General features: G+C 41.7%; 1 protein-coding gene across 1 annotated transcript in view; it reads right to left on the bottom strand.

Annotated features, from left to right (window-relative positions):
* ano1a (anoctamin 1, calcium activated chloride channel a) overlaps nucleotides 1-15318 on the bottom strand; it is an 89736-nt gene that overhangs the window by 45800 nt on the left and 28618 nt on the right. Inside the window, exons 4-11 of the mRNA XM_079554895.1 lie at nucleotides 14022-14120; nucleotides 11676-11827; nucleotides 10117-10171; nucleotides 8547-8598; nucleotides 6506-6561; nucleotides 6189-6230; nucleotides 3209-3273; nucleotides 2075-2209 (exon numbers count right to left, since the gene is read on the bottom strand). Coding sequence (XP_079411021.1) covers nucleotides 2075-2209; nucleotides 3209-3273; nucleotides 6189-6230; nucleotides 6506-6561; nucleotides 8547-8598; nucleotides 10117-10171; nucleotides 11676-11827; nucleotides 14022-14120 — 656 coding nt within the window. The remainder of the gene's footprint in view (nucleotides 1-2074; nucleotides 2210-3208; nucleotides 3274-6188; nucleotides 6231-6505; nucleotides 6562-8546; nucleotides 8599-10116; nucleotides 10172-11675; nucleotides 11828-14021; nucleotides 14121-15318) is intronic.

Below are 15318 nucleotides of genomic sequence, written 5' to 3'. Positions count from 1 at the left end.
AAGCAGTGAAGGCACATTATTACACTTTGTTATGGGCTTGTCTTTTAATTCAAATGTTCTGGTCCAGTATTTGTTTTGTTTTTTTGTTTTTTTGTCATGCTTATGGGTAGCATCGTCACAAAAAAATGAATACTCAATACTGAAAGACTGGAAATCATCTTCAGTGCCTTCTTGTCAAATATGCCTGTATTATATCTAGTATCTAGAAAAGCTGTGTTGCGGGAACGTCTTGGTGGGAACAGGTGTGAGGACCGTTACTGATGTATCTCGACTTAGTATAATTGTAGTTCAAATGTTAGGCATAGAATTGCAGTGTTCTTCAATATTTGGTCATATTTGGTATCAGATCAAAACTAAAACCACTGGTATTGCCCATTGGTGCTGTCTTCAGAAAGTGCTAATCTATTCTTGATATACAGCAAACCTAAGAGATTGTTGGACACTTGTTGGTGAAAATCAGATGAAATCAGAGAGCCTCAAAACTGGACAATATATCGGCAAGCTATCGACCGATTTAGTGCCAAAAAAATAGAGTAATTTTAATTATTTTGCTTTAAAATACCTTATATTTGAGCAGCATCAGCTTTGTGGTTGTATAAGCTACGCAGCGGTGGAGTGATTTGCTAGAAAATAGTCCCTCAAAATGCGATCATTCATGTGATGCAAGGTCAGTTATATTCCCAAAAAATATTCTATGGACACAGACATTTACATGGTTAGTCTGGCGTTATAAGTGATTTGCCTCAGGTGCACTGTGGAGTGTTTTTTTAATGCAGGGCAGCTGATACCATAGAAATGTGTTAGCCTTGCACTAGCCTAGCACCATGTAACTCTTCAAATATAAGAACTGCATGAAAATCAGCAACACTCTGGATAACTAGGAAAGGAGGCCCTATGTCAAAAATCCTGAAATACATCCCTTTAAAGTGAGTCCTCCCACAACTCCCTAGGCCTTAGGGGAGGTGAGAAACATCGCAATCAAAGTTGGTTAGCTTCAAATTTGTTAAATACAAGTTTCACTAAATCTCCGTCAATATGGTCATGGTTCTCCTTGTAGATATACTCGTTGCTGCTCCAGTGGGACAAAGAGCCACTACGAGGAGGCTGAAGAGCCGCATGCGGCTCCGGAGCCGCGGGTTGCTGACCCCGTGATAGGCCCTTGATTACGGTAGGCCCCTGGGCTCCAGCCCCTGTTAGCCCATTGGTTAAGGCGGCTCTGGTAATTGCTTGTGAAGTTAGCGGGAGTCCGACTTTCAACTTACGCGGAGATTCACCACCATTCCTCCAACTGCACCTTCAACTAAGTAGCTAGGCTAGCCACTAGCCTTGCTGCTTCTAGCCTAGCCAAACGTTGCCAAGCAACGCGCAAACTTTTGGGAACTATTTGACGCGGAAGTCATTAAATAAACCTTTCGGCCTTCAATAAAGTGTATTAAGTTTATGTTGGGTGTGTTCAGTTGGCAAATGGCCGTATAACAAGTGGGATAATGTATAGAACGCTGTTTCGCCCTGAAGGCCTGTTGGTACTTATTTTCCCGATAATGACCAGCATTCTATACATTATCCCTTACCTAATGCACGGCTCCTCGTTGTTTAATCCTTACATATGTAACGCCATGATGTGGAAACGAAGCATGATTTGCACTGTAGAAACGGCACCACTGATCTACTACTGATCTGGTCTCTACTACTGCTACTAGCCTACTGGCATTACAGCTACAGCTACTTCTGCTTCTTAGTACGACTGCTCACTACTACTATTACTACTACTACTACCACTACTGTGACATCTTGTACACTACCGCTAGAAATATGAGTGACCAACAATCTGCACCATCTATAACCACCACCAGCCACACACACACACACACACACACACACACACACACACACACACACACACACACACACACACACACACACACACACACACACACACACACACACACACACGCACACACGCACACACACCACATTTACATAGGCGGTGGGTTGTCTTGCCCAAGGACACAATAGCAGTCTAGCACCTGTGGAAGCCATTTAGTTTATTACATAAACTTTGTTGTTCTTGTACCTGGGTATGTTGTCATCCACGGAGGCACAGCCGTACAGGAAGACGATGACTCCAACGAGGGCAGCAGGGATCAACATCTGTGTGTATACTCCTAACCAGGCAAAGTACAGGCCCACCTTCTCTCCAAAGTATTTCCTACACACATAAAGCATATTCTTAATCACGGAAATCAGGCCACAACGTGGTGGAGGGAGGTAGAAAAATAGGAAATAAATAGCATTTTCCATGATATACACACCCACATGCGTGTATATATATATATATATATACGCATGCAATGTAAAGAAGGGACAATTGGTTGACTCATAATCGGGATCATCGCTAAAAACAAAAAAAACTCACTAATCAGAGTACACGGCTATATAGAAAGTGCACACAGTCCAGCTACAGCAGCAAGATTCTGCCAGAGTTCTGCTTCTTCTCTGTAACCATGCGTGTCATCACAGTCATTTTTTTTTTAGCAATAATGCTAAATGCTAAAATGAAACTTTATGTTCAACTTTATATCATCAAGGTGGGCTATGCTCCCTGTCTCTGCCTGCTGCTCAGAAAAGATTTCCTCTCCCTGTGCCTATTTAAGTGCATTTCTCCTCAGTAGGGATGGGAATCAAGCAATCCATCAGAATGGTATGTCTTCTTCATTAACGATTCCTCTTATCAATGCTGCTTTGCACCGCCATGCATCCATGCACCACTTTCACTTCATAACAAACTCAAATTTGGGCTGTTTTAGGATCTTTGCAGCATGTCGTGACAAGTCCGTCTGAATCTGTCCACTCTCGACACTTATAAACTTAAGAACCAAAACAATGTGCACATGCTGATACATGCTTCTGCGCTCGTCGCATTCTCTCATTATAGAAAGGTCAATGATGTCGTGCAACGAAGGATGTTCTTGTCAGCTCCTCGTCAGTGGTGAGGACCTGAGAGGCACTGCAGTAACAGGGCTGTGATCGCTTGATGTCCTTTGTCATGGGAAGAAGTTCGCCGAACAGTGGATTGTTGTCACGTGGCAGATGCTGCGATGGCCTGTCAATGCGACTGAACTAACTTTGAAGAAAATACAGCCTAAGCTAGAGCAGCAACACGTGAGAAAAGTTTGAGCTTATGTGAGCTGTCTCAGACAGGACTGACCTGATGAGGCTGATGGGCTGGTACTTGTAGAAGACGCTGTAGCTGGCCCACTCCTCGTACAGAAGCTGAGGGAGAGATATTATCATTATTTATGCTTTTCATTAAAAAAAATTATAATTTTTATTTTAAAAAATTCATAAAAAACGTTTTCATGTTACAATGTTAAAATCACGCATTTGCAACTACTGGTCCGAGTGCCTGGTATGTCGTAAGGGCCTATTGTAATCGAGCAAACATATCATTTCGCTGCAACGGCTGAGTGGGGCAATGCAATGCAATGCTTTTTGTTTTGTTTTTTTTGGAGGGGGGACGGTTAACAAAAATTGCCTGCGAAATCCTTGAGGGGCTGAAACAAAGGTCTTGATCATTTGTTTGATCAGGGTGATTAAATGGTAAATGGTCTCAACTTGCTGTTGGTGCAATGTTCATTTGTTCATGCGCAAAGCTCTTTATAGCAAGGAACCACTCACCCACTCACTCTCATTCATACAACCGTGGAGAATAGGGATGTAACGATGTCAAAAATTCACGATACAATTTCGATATTGATCTCACAGTATGATATTTATTGCGATATTGTGGAGAGGATGATACTAAATAAAAAAGGCATTCAATCTGCTTTTGCCCGTAACAAGGCCATTTATTGTATCTATGGTTCATGACAACATAAACGCTGATCACTGTGTAAAATGGTCAAATCTAAGTATCTAGGAACATAACTTACACTTAAAGAGGGGGTATTATGCTTTTTTCAATCACATAGTACCAGTCTATAGCACACTACAATGATGATGCAACATTATGTAAATGCAGTAAATTAAAGTAACTGCCTTGAATAAATTGCTGTACCATGTCTTGAAATAGGCCTCTGTCTCTTAAAGAAGCCCCGACCATTTCCGACACGCCCCCTCCAGCACGCCGTGTGTGCCATCGTCACAACACTACTGCACCTTCACATCTCTCGTCTCCTCTACACGCTTTGAAACTACGATCAATTTTCGGTGCATTTTAATTATACAGTTGGAAAGGAGCAACACTTCATCAGATCATAATTCACCAGCCTGGTCATCAGCAGGACTCGGAGAATCCATTACAAAGCCACGCATAAATGTGTTTTTGGAAGATGTAACTATGGAGGTCTGGAGCGTCTACATGCGTCCTGTTTGGATGTGCACACACACGCATGACATGCGCCACAGGCTTAAAGGAATAGGCCACAGTTTTTACATACTGAGATATGTTCTTACCTAGCCTTAGACGAGTTAATATATACCCGTCTGGTCTTTGTCCGTGCGCTCTGTCACGCAAACGGAGCACATACACAGCCTCTCCCACATGTCATATAGCTCCAAAAAAGCTCACGATAGAAGCTACCAAGCTCTTCCACGTGTTCCCTATTTAAATACGAAATTACAAAGAAAGCACTTCACACCAACGCTGCAACCGACCTGCACATGCTGGACTAAGTCTTATTTGCAAAAGACACTTTCAAATCCCTCAACATTCAAGCCAAACTTTATAACTTCTCTTCAACTTGTATGTTGATTTGGACGACTGTTGCTCGACCTTCAGCGTGATTGGTATGAGTTATTTTTTTATGTATTTGTAAGACGAGAGTGGAGTAACCATGCTTTTCTCTGTTTGGTTAATCCGGTCTTTTGTCCAACATTGCCCCATTTGGTCAAAAAGCCTCCTCTTATGGACCTGCTTCTCTTGTAAATGGCAAATGATCACATTTATACAGCACTTTTCTACCTACATACTCAAGGCTAGGTTAAGGTTGGGGGGGGCATACTTTATAGCCCTCATGAATTTTGAGGGGTTTATGGAAATTAAAGAAACTGTTTTTGATACATGATACTAGGCCTGAGCTAATCATGTGAAGTCTGTTATCAAATGGACCCTCCTCTGGGGTGTATGGCTGCACTCGAGAGGCCTTTGATGGGGAGATCTGTACTGTATGTACGTATGTATGTAGCTGAATTATTAAGCTCTATGTCACACACTGTACAGTTGTCTTTGAAACATGGGCTACATACAGGTCCTATGAATCCGTGCTGAGAGGTGGTGCTTTTCTGGACACACTGTTCACAGCCTGCACAGCACGAGGCAACAAGGGAACGTCTTTAATCATACGAGGGAGTCCTGGAGAAGCTTTCATACGGTTAAGTGTGGCTGGTAGAGCAAAGAAGAGCACAGAATATTCAACACTGACTCTCCACAGGAACTGAACACAACCTGCTATACTGCTTATACCCTGCACATATACAAGGAGACCAGAGCTATCATACTGGGAGAGGTCAATCAGATATAGAGCACATAGCCGAAGGGCTCAAAGTAGATATGGAACTTCATGTAATTGACCTAAAAAAAAACATTATTTCTGCTTTCATGTCAGACAGTGAGAAAAAAATGAAAATGTGTCTTTTTATAGTGTATGTAAACATCTGGTTCCCACAGTATTATGGTCCCAAACCTTCAAATCCAGAATCCACTGCTTTTGCTCATGCAGGCTTAAAGTGGGATTTACATACATTTGTGTATTGGGCCTCAACAGTTTAGCTTGTTCAGTCCTGCTGGAGACAGGTGTCCACTTGGACACTGGCCCCAAGTGTGAATTCTCCCGCTGTTGTCATAGAGATGCAGTTTGATAGTGGAATGATGGTGATGATGATGGTGATCCTAGTAAAACGATGGAGCTTGCTTTGAACACGGCTTTACATATACACATAATTGGGTTTAAGCGATGTACTGCATGTGTATTGCATAAATATCTCATCTGAGTCTAAAAGAACCTGACACCAAACCCAAAAGAATATGGAAATACAAATTCCTCCTTTGGTCCTGTCTCTACATGTAAGAATGGATTTCTATATATGAAGTGTGGCATTAGACAATTTCACTGCAGTGCCAAAACCTGTTCTTCTGCATCTAACTGCAGCATATGTAATGTTTGACAGGCCATTCAGGGAGTGCCCACCTTGCGGTCGTTGGCCTCTGCGGTTAGTCCCTCTATGTCGCCCTGTAAACACAATCACACGCACTGTTAGCCTCCATTTCACTGTGAGATAGGGTTTATAGCTCACGTCATGAATAACAAATTTCCTATAAAACTGAATAATGGCCCGCCCTCTGTAAAGCAGTGCAGAGTATAATTACAGATGTGCTGCTTCCCAACCCCATATAGTACCAGTGCCTTTTCCATTACAAGTGTAGCATATGGAACAATTACCATCGGAAATAGAAACCATTTATCAACATCTGTCAGCACCACGGGGCAGAGATGGGAGTACTCACATCGTGGAGTGGGAAGGCTGCCGTGTAGATGCCATTGGCGAGGAGACTGGTGATCCCTGTGAAGGGAGGAGAAAGACACACAGAAGAATACAGGCTGAAAAAACTCGCAAAGGTACTGACTATAGTGTCCTGGCAGACGCAGAAGTCCCTGTTCAAAAGCAAAATGTTGTATGTGCCCACACATCTGTAAGTCATTTCCTATGGACATCCGACCATAGTCCTTTGATTTATTACAACCATTCTGGCTCACAACACATGACATCACATTTCTAAGACCCTTCAAAATGGAAGGGCTTTTTATTTATTTTTATTATACGGCTCTTCACAACGTAAGGTACAACGCTCCGTTGATTTGAATGGAATTTCCCAACGTTCTACCGGTCATTATTTTCTGATAAAGGACCTCTGAAAAAAATAATGACCGCTGCCAATGGAAACGGAGTTCTTGCTTTCATAGCACTCTGCGCGTACGTAGTAGCGGACACTATCTCCCCGTCACTGCGAGAGAAGTTGGGGGAATTGCTCGTGAAGTTAGCGTGAGTCTGACTTTCAACTTACCCAGAGAGGGGTCGCTTCGCGTCGGGGTCCGGTTCACCCTGTCGGTACTTATTTTCCAGATAATGACCAGCGTTCTATACATTATCCCTTACTTAAGTGTCCTACACGATGAACTGAGGATTTAAAGCCACAACATTAATATGGCAAATGTGTGGATCCCTTACGAATAAGGATCAGGTTTAACGTGGATTTTGTTTTTGGAGAGAGATAGGCTTTTCTCCTCTATCTTAAGGCAAGACGATGCAGGTGAGTAGGGAAAAACATTACATTTAGAGATATCAAATTGAAACTTTTGCTGAACATTACTGGTATAAATATGAGGGGAAAATGTATTGCTGGTTTTCTGTCATTTTATGTTTCATATAAAAAAGAAGGCATTTTGTGCAGAAAAATGGCCAAAATTGCCCATTATTTTCAGCAACGAAAACTAAATAATGGATAAACCCAGATTAATTTAATTTTGTGACATAATAAGTCACAAAATAATAATAAGTTTTTTCAGTTTTTTTTAAGAGGGGATTCTGGACCTTCTTTATTTTTTAAAAATAAGCTAATCATGAGTGAAAACAAAATCTAAAATCTAATCTAGCCTTGTTTCAAGTGTTCAAAGCTCAATAAATCAGGCGAGTAATTAGATATTTCAAAAATATTTTTTTTTAGACACCTTTGAAAAAAGATATCTACCTTTGAAAAGATAAGGTAAATATTGTTAAGCTAGTATAGTGGCTATTTTGTTGCTTGAGTGGAACAAAAAGCATGCGCTACTAATTACAGGATTACAGACTCATCTCGGGGACCGGGACATAAAACATGTCAATATTTGTGAATCGACATGCGTGGGAACCCGGCTTTGCAGCCCATGGTTAAAGTTACTTCCTGTATATCTCCGGCATAAAATCAGCATTGTATAGGGTAAGTTTGGTCTTTTTTACTCTGAGATTTGAAGGGAGGAAACTAGCAAAAGAATCTCCACACTGACCACTGAACAATCCCCTCTGCATACTTAAGGTCAGTTATTCATTTCATTATATCTAAATCCTGTGGTGTAGGTGATTACAGCAACACTGTGGAACATTCCAGCTTTTGTTCAATGGGTAAATAAACATGTCAGGACTAAACATGCTTCTAATACTCAGCTGGATACAAAAATGCTATGTCTGCAGTGGGTTATCAAAATAAAGCACTTTGGACAGGACCAAAGAAAAAAACACTTTTAATTAATGAATGTATCATATCCTGTTTATTAGATTGATTAGTGGTAAAGACGTAAATCAGCTGAACATACTAAAAAAAACACCCTATTGATAATAATAATAATCTTAACCATCCAATTTTTTTGATTTTTTCCAAATGAACATCCCAGCAAATTATCTTCAGGCTATTTTCAATTCCGAGGTAAATCAAAAATCTCCTACTCCGTGGTAATAATGACATGGCTGTGAGGGGAAGCTGAGCAGATAAATTGGATATTGATTGGACTTACCCATGCTGTATTTGGCGCGTGTGCATCGCGTCCTCTTCAGCACCTCGTAGACCTGAGCACAGCACAGTGGTTAAGTGCGTTAAACCTTATGCAGAAGGACTGATTGCTGTGTTGAGCTGGGACCCTGCGGCTGATGGGGGAGCTCTTTCCAATAAGCACCAGTCAATTGCAATATGGTGTGGTTATCCATGTGCTGCACTAAGTATAGAGCTGTTAAGGGGACACCAGGGACTGGGCCAGTCCTACTGGGCTGCAGTAACAGGCTAAAAACAATAGCAGCTACATTTAAGCAGGGCATGCTGGCGCTTCAATTAGCGAGCGAGAGAGAGAAAGACAGATTAGAGGGACGATTAACAGACATGCATTCATCAAAACACAGCTCCGGGTATGTTTCCCATGATGGATCAAAATTACAATGGGAATAAAAAAAAAAATTGAAGCTGCAAGCGTCATTGGACTTCCATGGCAACAGTCCACACGCTCCTGACAGAGGGCACTAACGCCCTGTAATTATGTATAATGTGAGATTTATGTGTTCGTCCCATTAGAATAAGATGGGGGGCCCCGGTCATCCCCATAACAACACTGTACAAAATACGGTATGGGTCCCAATTGGCTTTCTTGATCGGGATGCCATCAACTGTTTGTGCGCTATGTCATTGTCACTTTTTCACATTTGTTGTGTCCAGGGGTGAAAGGTCATTATTGGAATTTGTTTGCGTGAATAGGAGCAATTTGTCGTTTACAATAAATGGCAACATTCTTTGTAAAGATTGTGGCTTTGCTGCAATCAAACTGTGAAACATAGCAAAAAAATGTGGATAACTTTTGGTGCCCAACATCTGTAGATGAGCTGGAGCGATTTGGAGCATATTTGGGGAAACACTCTAGGAAGAGCAAAAACGCACACTCAGCATTTTCCAGGCTTCCGGTTCGTCAGGGGGCGTGGCCACAATTATATGTTTTGTTTGTCGTCACATGACGAATGTCTGTACCGAATCCTGTACAATTGTTAATTTTTGTTTTGGAGATTTCTTACCAAAACTGCCTTCCACCTGACATTATGACATCATCACATTCTAAATCATGAACGCCACCTATTCCAAATGTCTATCATATGTGTCTGCACATAGCCTGGTTGAGGCCTCCTGATATATGAATATTTTCAATTTCTCGGTGGCATTTACCATCAGCTGCTCGTGCGTACGGCAAGATCTGAGTGGAAAGCACAGGTTTATACTGTAAATGCCACGCACTCTCTGGTGTATATCGCAAATACCTACACCAACACATACACCCTTTTTGTACATATGTTGATAAATGAGGGCCAATACCTCATAATGACAAAGGGATTTCTAGAATGTTTTGCAAATTTATAAAAAATAAAATTCTGCCTGCAGCACATAAGCATTGACACCGTTTGCTATGACATTTCTACATGTGGACTCCAGCCGAGGTAGAAGGACTTTTGCAGTGTGAACAGTGCCTGTGGGGCCTGCTGCTCTGTGATTCAAACAGAACAATCATCCAAGAGCCCATCCAAACCATGTGGTGGAGACTCCGTACTCACAATTGAGCTCCTGGTCTTGCTGTCGAAGAACTTGTCTCTGTCGGACAGATCGAATCTAGGATGACAAACAGTGAGCAATCTGTTAACATTTACCAAACCCTGTGACTATGGTTATTTGTTAGAATATTATTATTGCCTACTATAGACCATGATGGCAGAAATGTGCTTTTGGTTTGTATATAATATAATAAAAACACATTTTAGAGAGGAAGAGGACCCGAGCTCGTAGGGATAAGAGAGAGTGAGAAACTAAATATATGTATATTAAAAAAAACATTTGAAAACGTGACCACTGTACATATAACCAAACCTAGTCCATTGTTATCATACATCTCTAACTTCTATAACATGCACATTTGTAATCCTGAATGTTTAGCATTCAAAAGAGCTCTTGTCATTGACATGTTAATTTGAGACTATTGTGGAGCGCAGAGCATTTCGAAGGAGGAGAAGCTGTCACGATCGAGTCTGTCTTGGGCTCCTGTTAGTCAGTCGGTAAATATAGATCTGCTCCAGCCCACTCACTCCTCCATACATCCAGACGGCCCTCTCATCCGAGCCGCCTCACACACTGGAACACTGCTGCCTGGTCAAGGAGCATTACCAGAGCACAGGAAATTTCTAAGCATTTGCTTAAGCCACCAAATGGCGAGGAGTGGCACTGGTCCATTTTCAACCAAAAGGTCAGATGAAATATAGTTCATCTGAATATCAAAATCAATCACTAAACTTATGAAAAATATATTCTACAGCGCCATGAACAGCACGGGTCTGAACCAAAGATCATGTAATCACATGATGTTAACAATCTTTATTATAGCTGAAATGCAACACTTGTGCTATAATGTGGACGAGGAATAAGCCTTTTTCACGTAGTCATTTAAAATCTGCATCAGCTATAGGTGTAGTAAAAGTTACAACACAATGATGCTACTTTATAGAATCCATGCACTTTCAAAGAAAAGATAAAGGACTTCTGTGTCCATGTGCTTCTTCCTCTTCCCTCTGCTCCCTCCAGACACCGCTGAGCTTGGGGAGATTCTCTCCTCTGATTGGTCAAAGAGCTGTCTTCTTATCTAAGCTGGGAACTAAACCTTGTCCAGAGCAGGTTATGTGCTAAGGGCATGTTTCCATGGAGATCTACCCTGGTAAAAAGTTATCCAGCTTTGTGATACCACAAAACCAATGTTAAACCCGATCTTAACCCTAATACAGCTTCGTAGTATCAATGTCAGAGCAGATGTTTGTGTTTATGATTTAAATATGGCCCTGCTTAAACGAGCTGTGCGACAGCTGCAGTAAGTTCACAACACTCCTGCTGAAGTACTGACCAGGGCCAGGAAATACAACCACATTAGTCCAGTGCTCAGGTCTGCATTGGCTTCCTGCTGCTCAGCGAATAGACTTTGAGATAGCTTTGCTTCATGGCCCCAGAGAACATCTCTGACATGTTAAAGCCATGGACAATCTCGAGCTCTAAGAAGTCTGGTTGGGCCTCATCATGCATTATACCCTCCTTTAAAATCCAATGGGTTAGTGTTACTGTTTAAGGTACTCACAGGTGCTGCTTCTCTCTGGAGAATGGGTGACACAGCCATTTGATGCTCTGCGTTCGGTTGGCGTCCACCTTCGGGTGCAGAGGAGCCGTGACTTTGTGAATGAAGAGCCGGATCTTCTCCACCACATTGCTGCCCTGTTTAACTTCATAAGACTAAAAGGAAGAATGATGGCAATATAGTAACTGATGAATACAATGAGTATAAATCATAAACTAAAAAGGCTCTTTTTTACATGTGGATAATGCAAAAAAGTGGATAACTGATGGGGGAAGAGAAGACAGAGAGTAAAACGTCAAGGAACAGCACAAAGACAGAACTGCACACGATGGACACATTCTATTAGCCTGGACAATAGAGCCCTGTCATAAGTGACGTCCCTGGAGGCAGGAAGTAAATCAGCGGAAAGAAGACTTTACTTAGTAGCTTTTACCAATAGGAAGGAACAATGTTTATTTCTGTAAATTAAAGTTTTATAGGATTGCCGACAACAGTGTTATTACGACAACAGCTGCAGGGGAGTGGTTTTGAGAGTATGCACTAGGGCTGCACGATGAGCCTATAGACCAGTCTGTCATCATGTGACCATGTGACTATAATACATCTAAACAGTGTTTGATCAGTAAAGTAGAACCTTCCGATCACGAGACGACCCGCTCTACCAACTGCATCACCATCGCTCGTCTCAGTCAGTCTTTACAGCGAGCACGCTGTGGTCCTTGTTCCCTTTTTCCTAATCTCATTTCTTTGTTAATTTGGTTCAAGATGATTATCGTGTGTTTGTCTTTAAAGCCCTCAACGGCCTTGCCCCTTCTTTTTTGTCAGACATTCTGGCTGTCCCCAATTCAAACAGGGAGCTCAGGTCCACAAACTGGACGTCCCTAGAGCCAAGTACAAACACTGGGGTGATTGGGCCTTTTCAGCCGCTGGGCCCAGACTCTGGAACAAGCTGACTTTGGCATTTTTAAAGCCCGGCTTAAAACCAATTTATTCAGATTGACTATTAATACGCTGTAATGATGTGACATTTTTTCTATTTTATGTTTTTTTATTCTTTTTATTTTATTGTTGTTGCATATGTTATCGTTGTTTACGTAATTGATTTTATTCTCATTCATTTTTAGTGTAAATCACTTTGGTCACCTTGAGTGTTGTAAAGGGCTTTATAAATAAATATTGATTGATTGATTGATTGATTGATTGATTGATTGATTGATTGATTGATTGATTGATTGATTGATAACTTAGTACCACAAGAATTCAGCTTACTTCAAAGTAATCAGTCAGCTGCTAACTCCGCCCCTAAAGTGACGCGTTGTCGTCTGCATCTAGAGCATCCAGCTTCCTGCCTCCGGCTAAGCCACGCCCACCACCTACAATGCTCACAAACACTGAAGGGGATCTGAATGAGGTAATGGATGAGCGACGCGCTGCAGGGATTTGTGCAAGGACCTGTCCCCTTATTTCTCCACATGCACATCCAAACTGAAATGATTCAATATTTCACTCTGAGAGCTGCATACAGTGTGAGCTGTTATTCTACATGAGTGTCCCACAGCAGCTGTGTGCAGGTGAAGCTACACTCCCAAACACACCACAGCATAGGTTTGGATCAATGTTTCCCAGCTTATGTGAGTCTTAAACAAAGCTTTTGTAATGATCGGGCTGAAGCTTTGACATGAAGCAGCACACTCTGCCATCGTAGTGAGAGGCGACCTGGTGAGACCAGAATGATGCCCCTCTGTACTGTTTTATACAGAGAGATATCAATCTGGGACCCAAGCCCTCGTTGGCGGCATCAGAAAACTCAAACGAGCACATGCAATCGGATTGGTTGGTCTGCGTCACATGTTGTTGAGCAGCGTCACTCACGGGACACAGATGTGCCTCAATAACAATCTAGAGCAGGAGAGAGAGTGAGCTTTCTTCCAATCTGCAATAAATGACCTGCATCTGCACGTGCAGGGATAGATTGATGCTCTAGAGGTGGAAGGTGCGCATGATACCCTGCAGGCGCCACTCATATCATGCATATGCTTAAAATGAGTCACATAAAATAGTGTTTGTTTGTTTGCACTGAAACTAAATGTGCTCTAAAAATCTGTTACAATGGAGGTAAATAATTCAATCCATGTGTCAATAAATAATTGAATGTCTGTGCAAATAATGATGCATTGCGGTTTGTTGTGGGTCTTGTGGTCATATATCATAGGGTTTTGTCGTCAAATCAAATATCAGGACTTGCCTGACAGGGCTGACCAGATGCCGCAGCACTGGCAGCTTGCTATCTCTCTGTTAATTGCACAGACTCGTATTCTAACTGTGGGGATATTAAATGGAAGTTGAAACCTTTTTCGTTGGCATCTTCAGCTTCATGAACTCGGCCTCTCGACAGAGCACGTTCCAGGGAGCGTGGATCTTCAGGAAGCCTGTGTCCGGGATGTTGCTCTGTAATTAACAGGTTTCTCTCATCAATAATCAAGAAAAAACATATACTGATAAGTTAGTCAGACACACATTTTCAAAAAACACAGTAGTAGGCAGATAGAATTATAAGAGTTGTTTGTTTTTATCGTAAATTAAATGAAGAACAGAACTGCAAACCCTCAAGCCTCTGTCTGTAGTCCTCTAATGCACATAAGCACTTCAGTCTGATCAAAGGAAGCAAAATAACAGTTTAAAAAGGAATTGAATTGAATCCAAATCCAATTTATGGTTGCACTTGGCAAATAATAAAGGCAGCAATTATACAAAATTGTGCAGCACCAGGTCAAACACAGAAGAGTTCCATGAATAAATGCAGTGTACAGTTATCAGTTTTTTGCTTGTGAGGCTCTGTCAGATCTGTGAGCCTGTTCCGACCCCTCTGTTATTCTGTTATGTAAAACACTTAGTCACTCTTCACGGAGACACGGAGCTGTCTGGGCACCCAAAGGCCAGTGTGTGTCTGTGCTACACAGACTGAGCCGGTTTATGACCTACAGTTCCATCACACAAGTTAATGCAGCCCTTGTTATGTCATTATAACATCGTAATGAAACTCTTTTCAAATACGCCCACCTGTACATACATGGAAATGTAACCTCTTTCTGTGATCCAGACCTTTATTTGTAATACGCAAATTAGGATTTAAAATGTTCTGCTTGCCTATGACACTAAAACAGTAAGATTTACATGCTAGTTTCCATTTGTGATCTCTATTGGCAGGATAGCCTAAAACACTGGCCGGGACCCAAAAGTGGTTCACATAACTGTCTTCAGTGGTTATCGAGCCTTTCCCAGAACATATTTCTTATGTACAGCTGGAGCCATATGTTTACATATACTTCAATTAGAATAAAACAATGTATATTCCAATTTGTCAACTGCCAAATAATGAGAGGTAGCCAGAGGGGCAACATGCAGAGGATGTGGGAGAAATGGTTACTTCGAAACCCAAAGTCTGTGTTCATAACAAATCTCTGACACGTTCAGGCAGGAGGGCCTTGCTCTAACATTTGCCACATTCAGACATTTCAGGTAACATTTGATGGCATTTATTATACGGCTCTTCACAACGTAAGTAGAAGCTCCGTTGATTTGAATGGGATTTCCCAACGTTCTACCGGTCATTATTTTCTGATAAAATAATGACCGGTATTTTCTG

This window comes from Gobius niger (genome assembly GCF_951799975.1).
Source record: "Gobius niger genome assembly, chromosome: 4".
NCBI lineage: Eukaryota > Metazoa > Chordata > Actinopteri > Gobiiformes > Gobiidae > Gobius > Gobius niger.
Note: the sequence above shows the minus strand (reverse complement) of the source record. Positions and strands in the feature narration are given on the sequence as shown.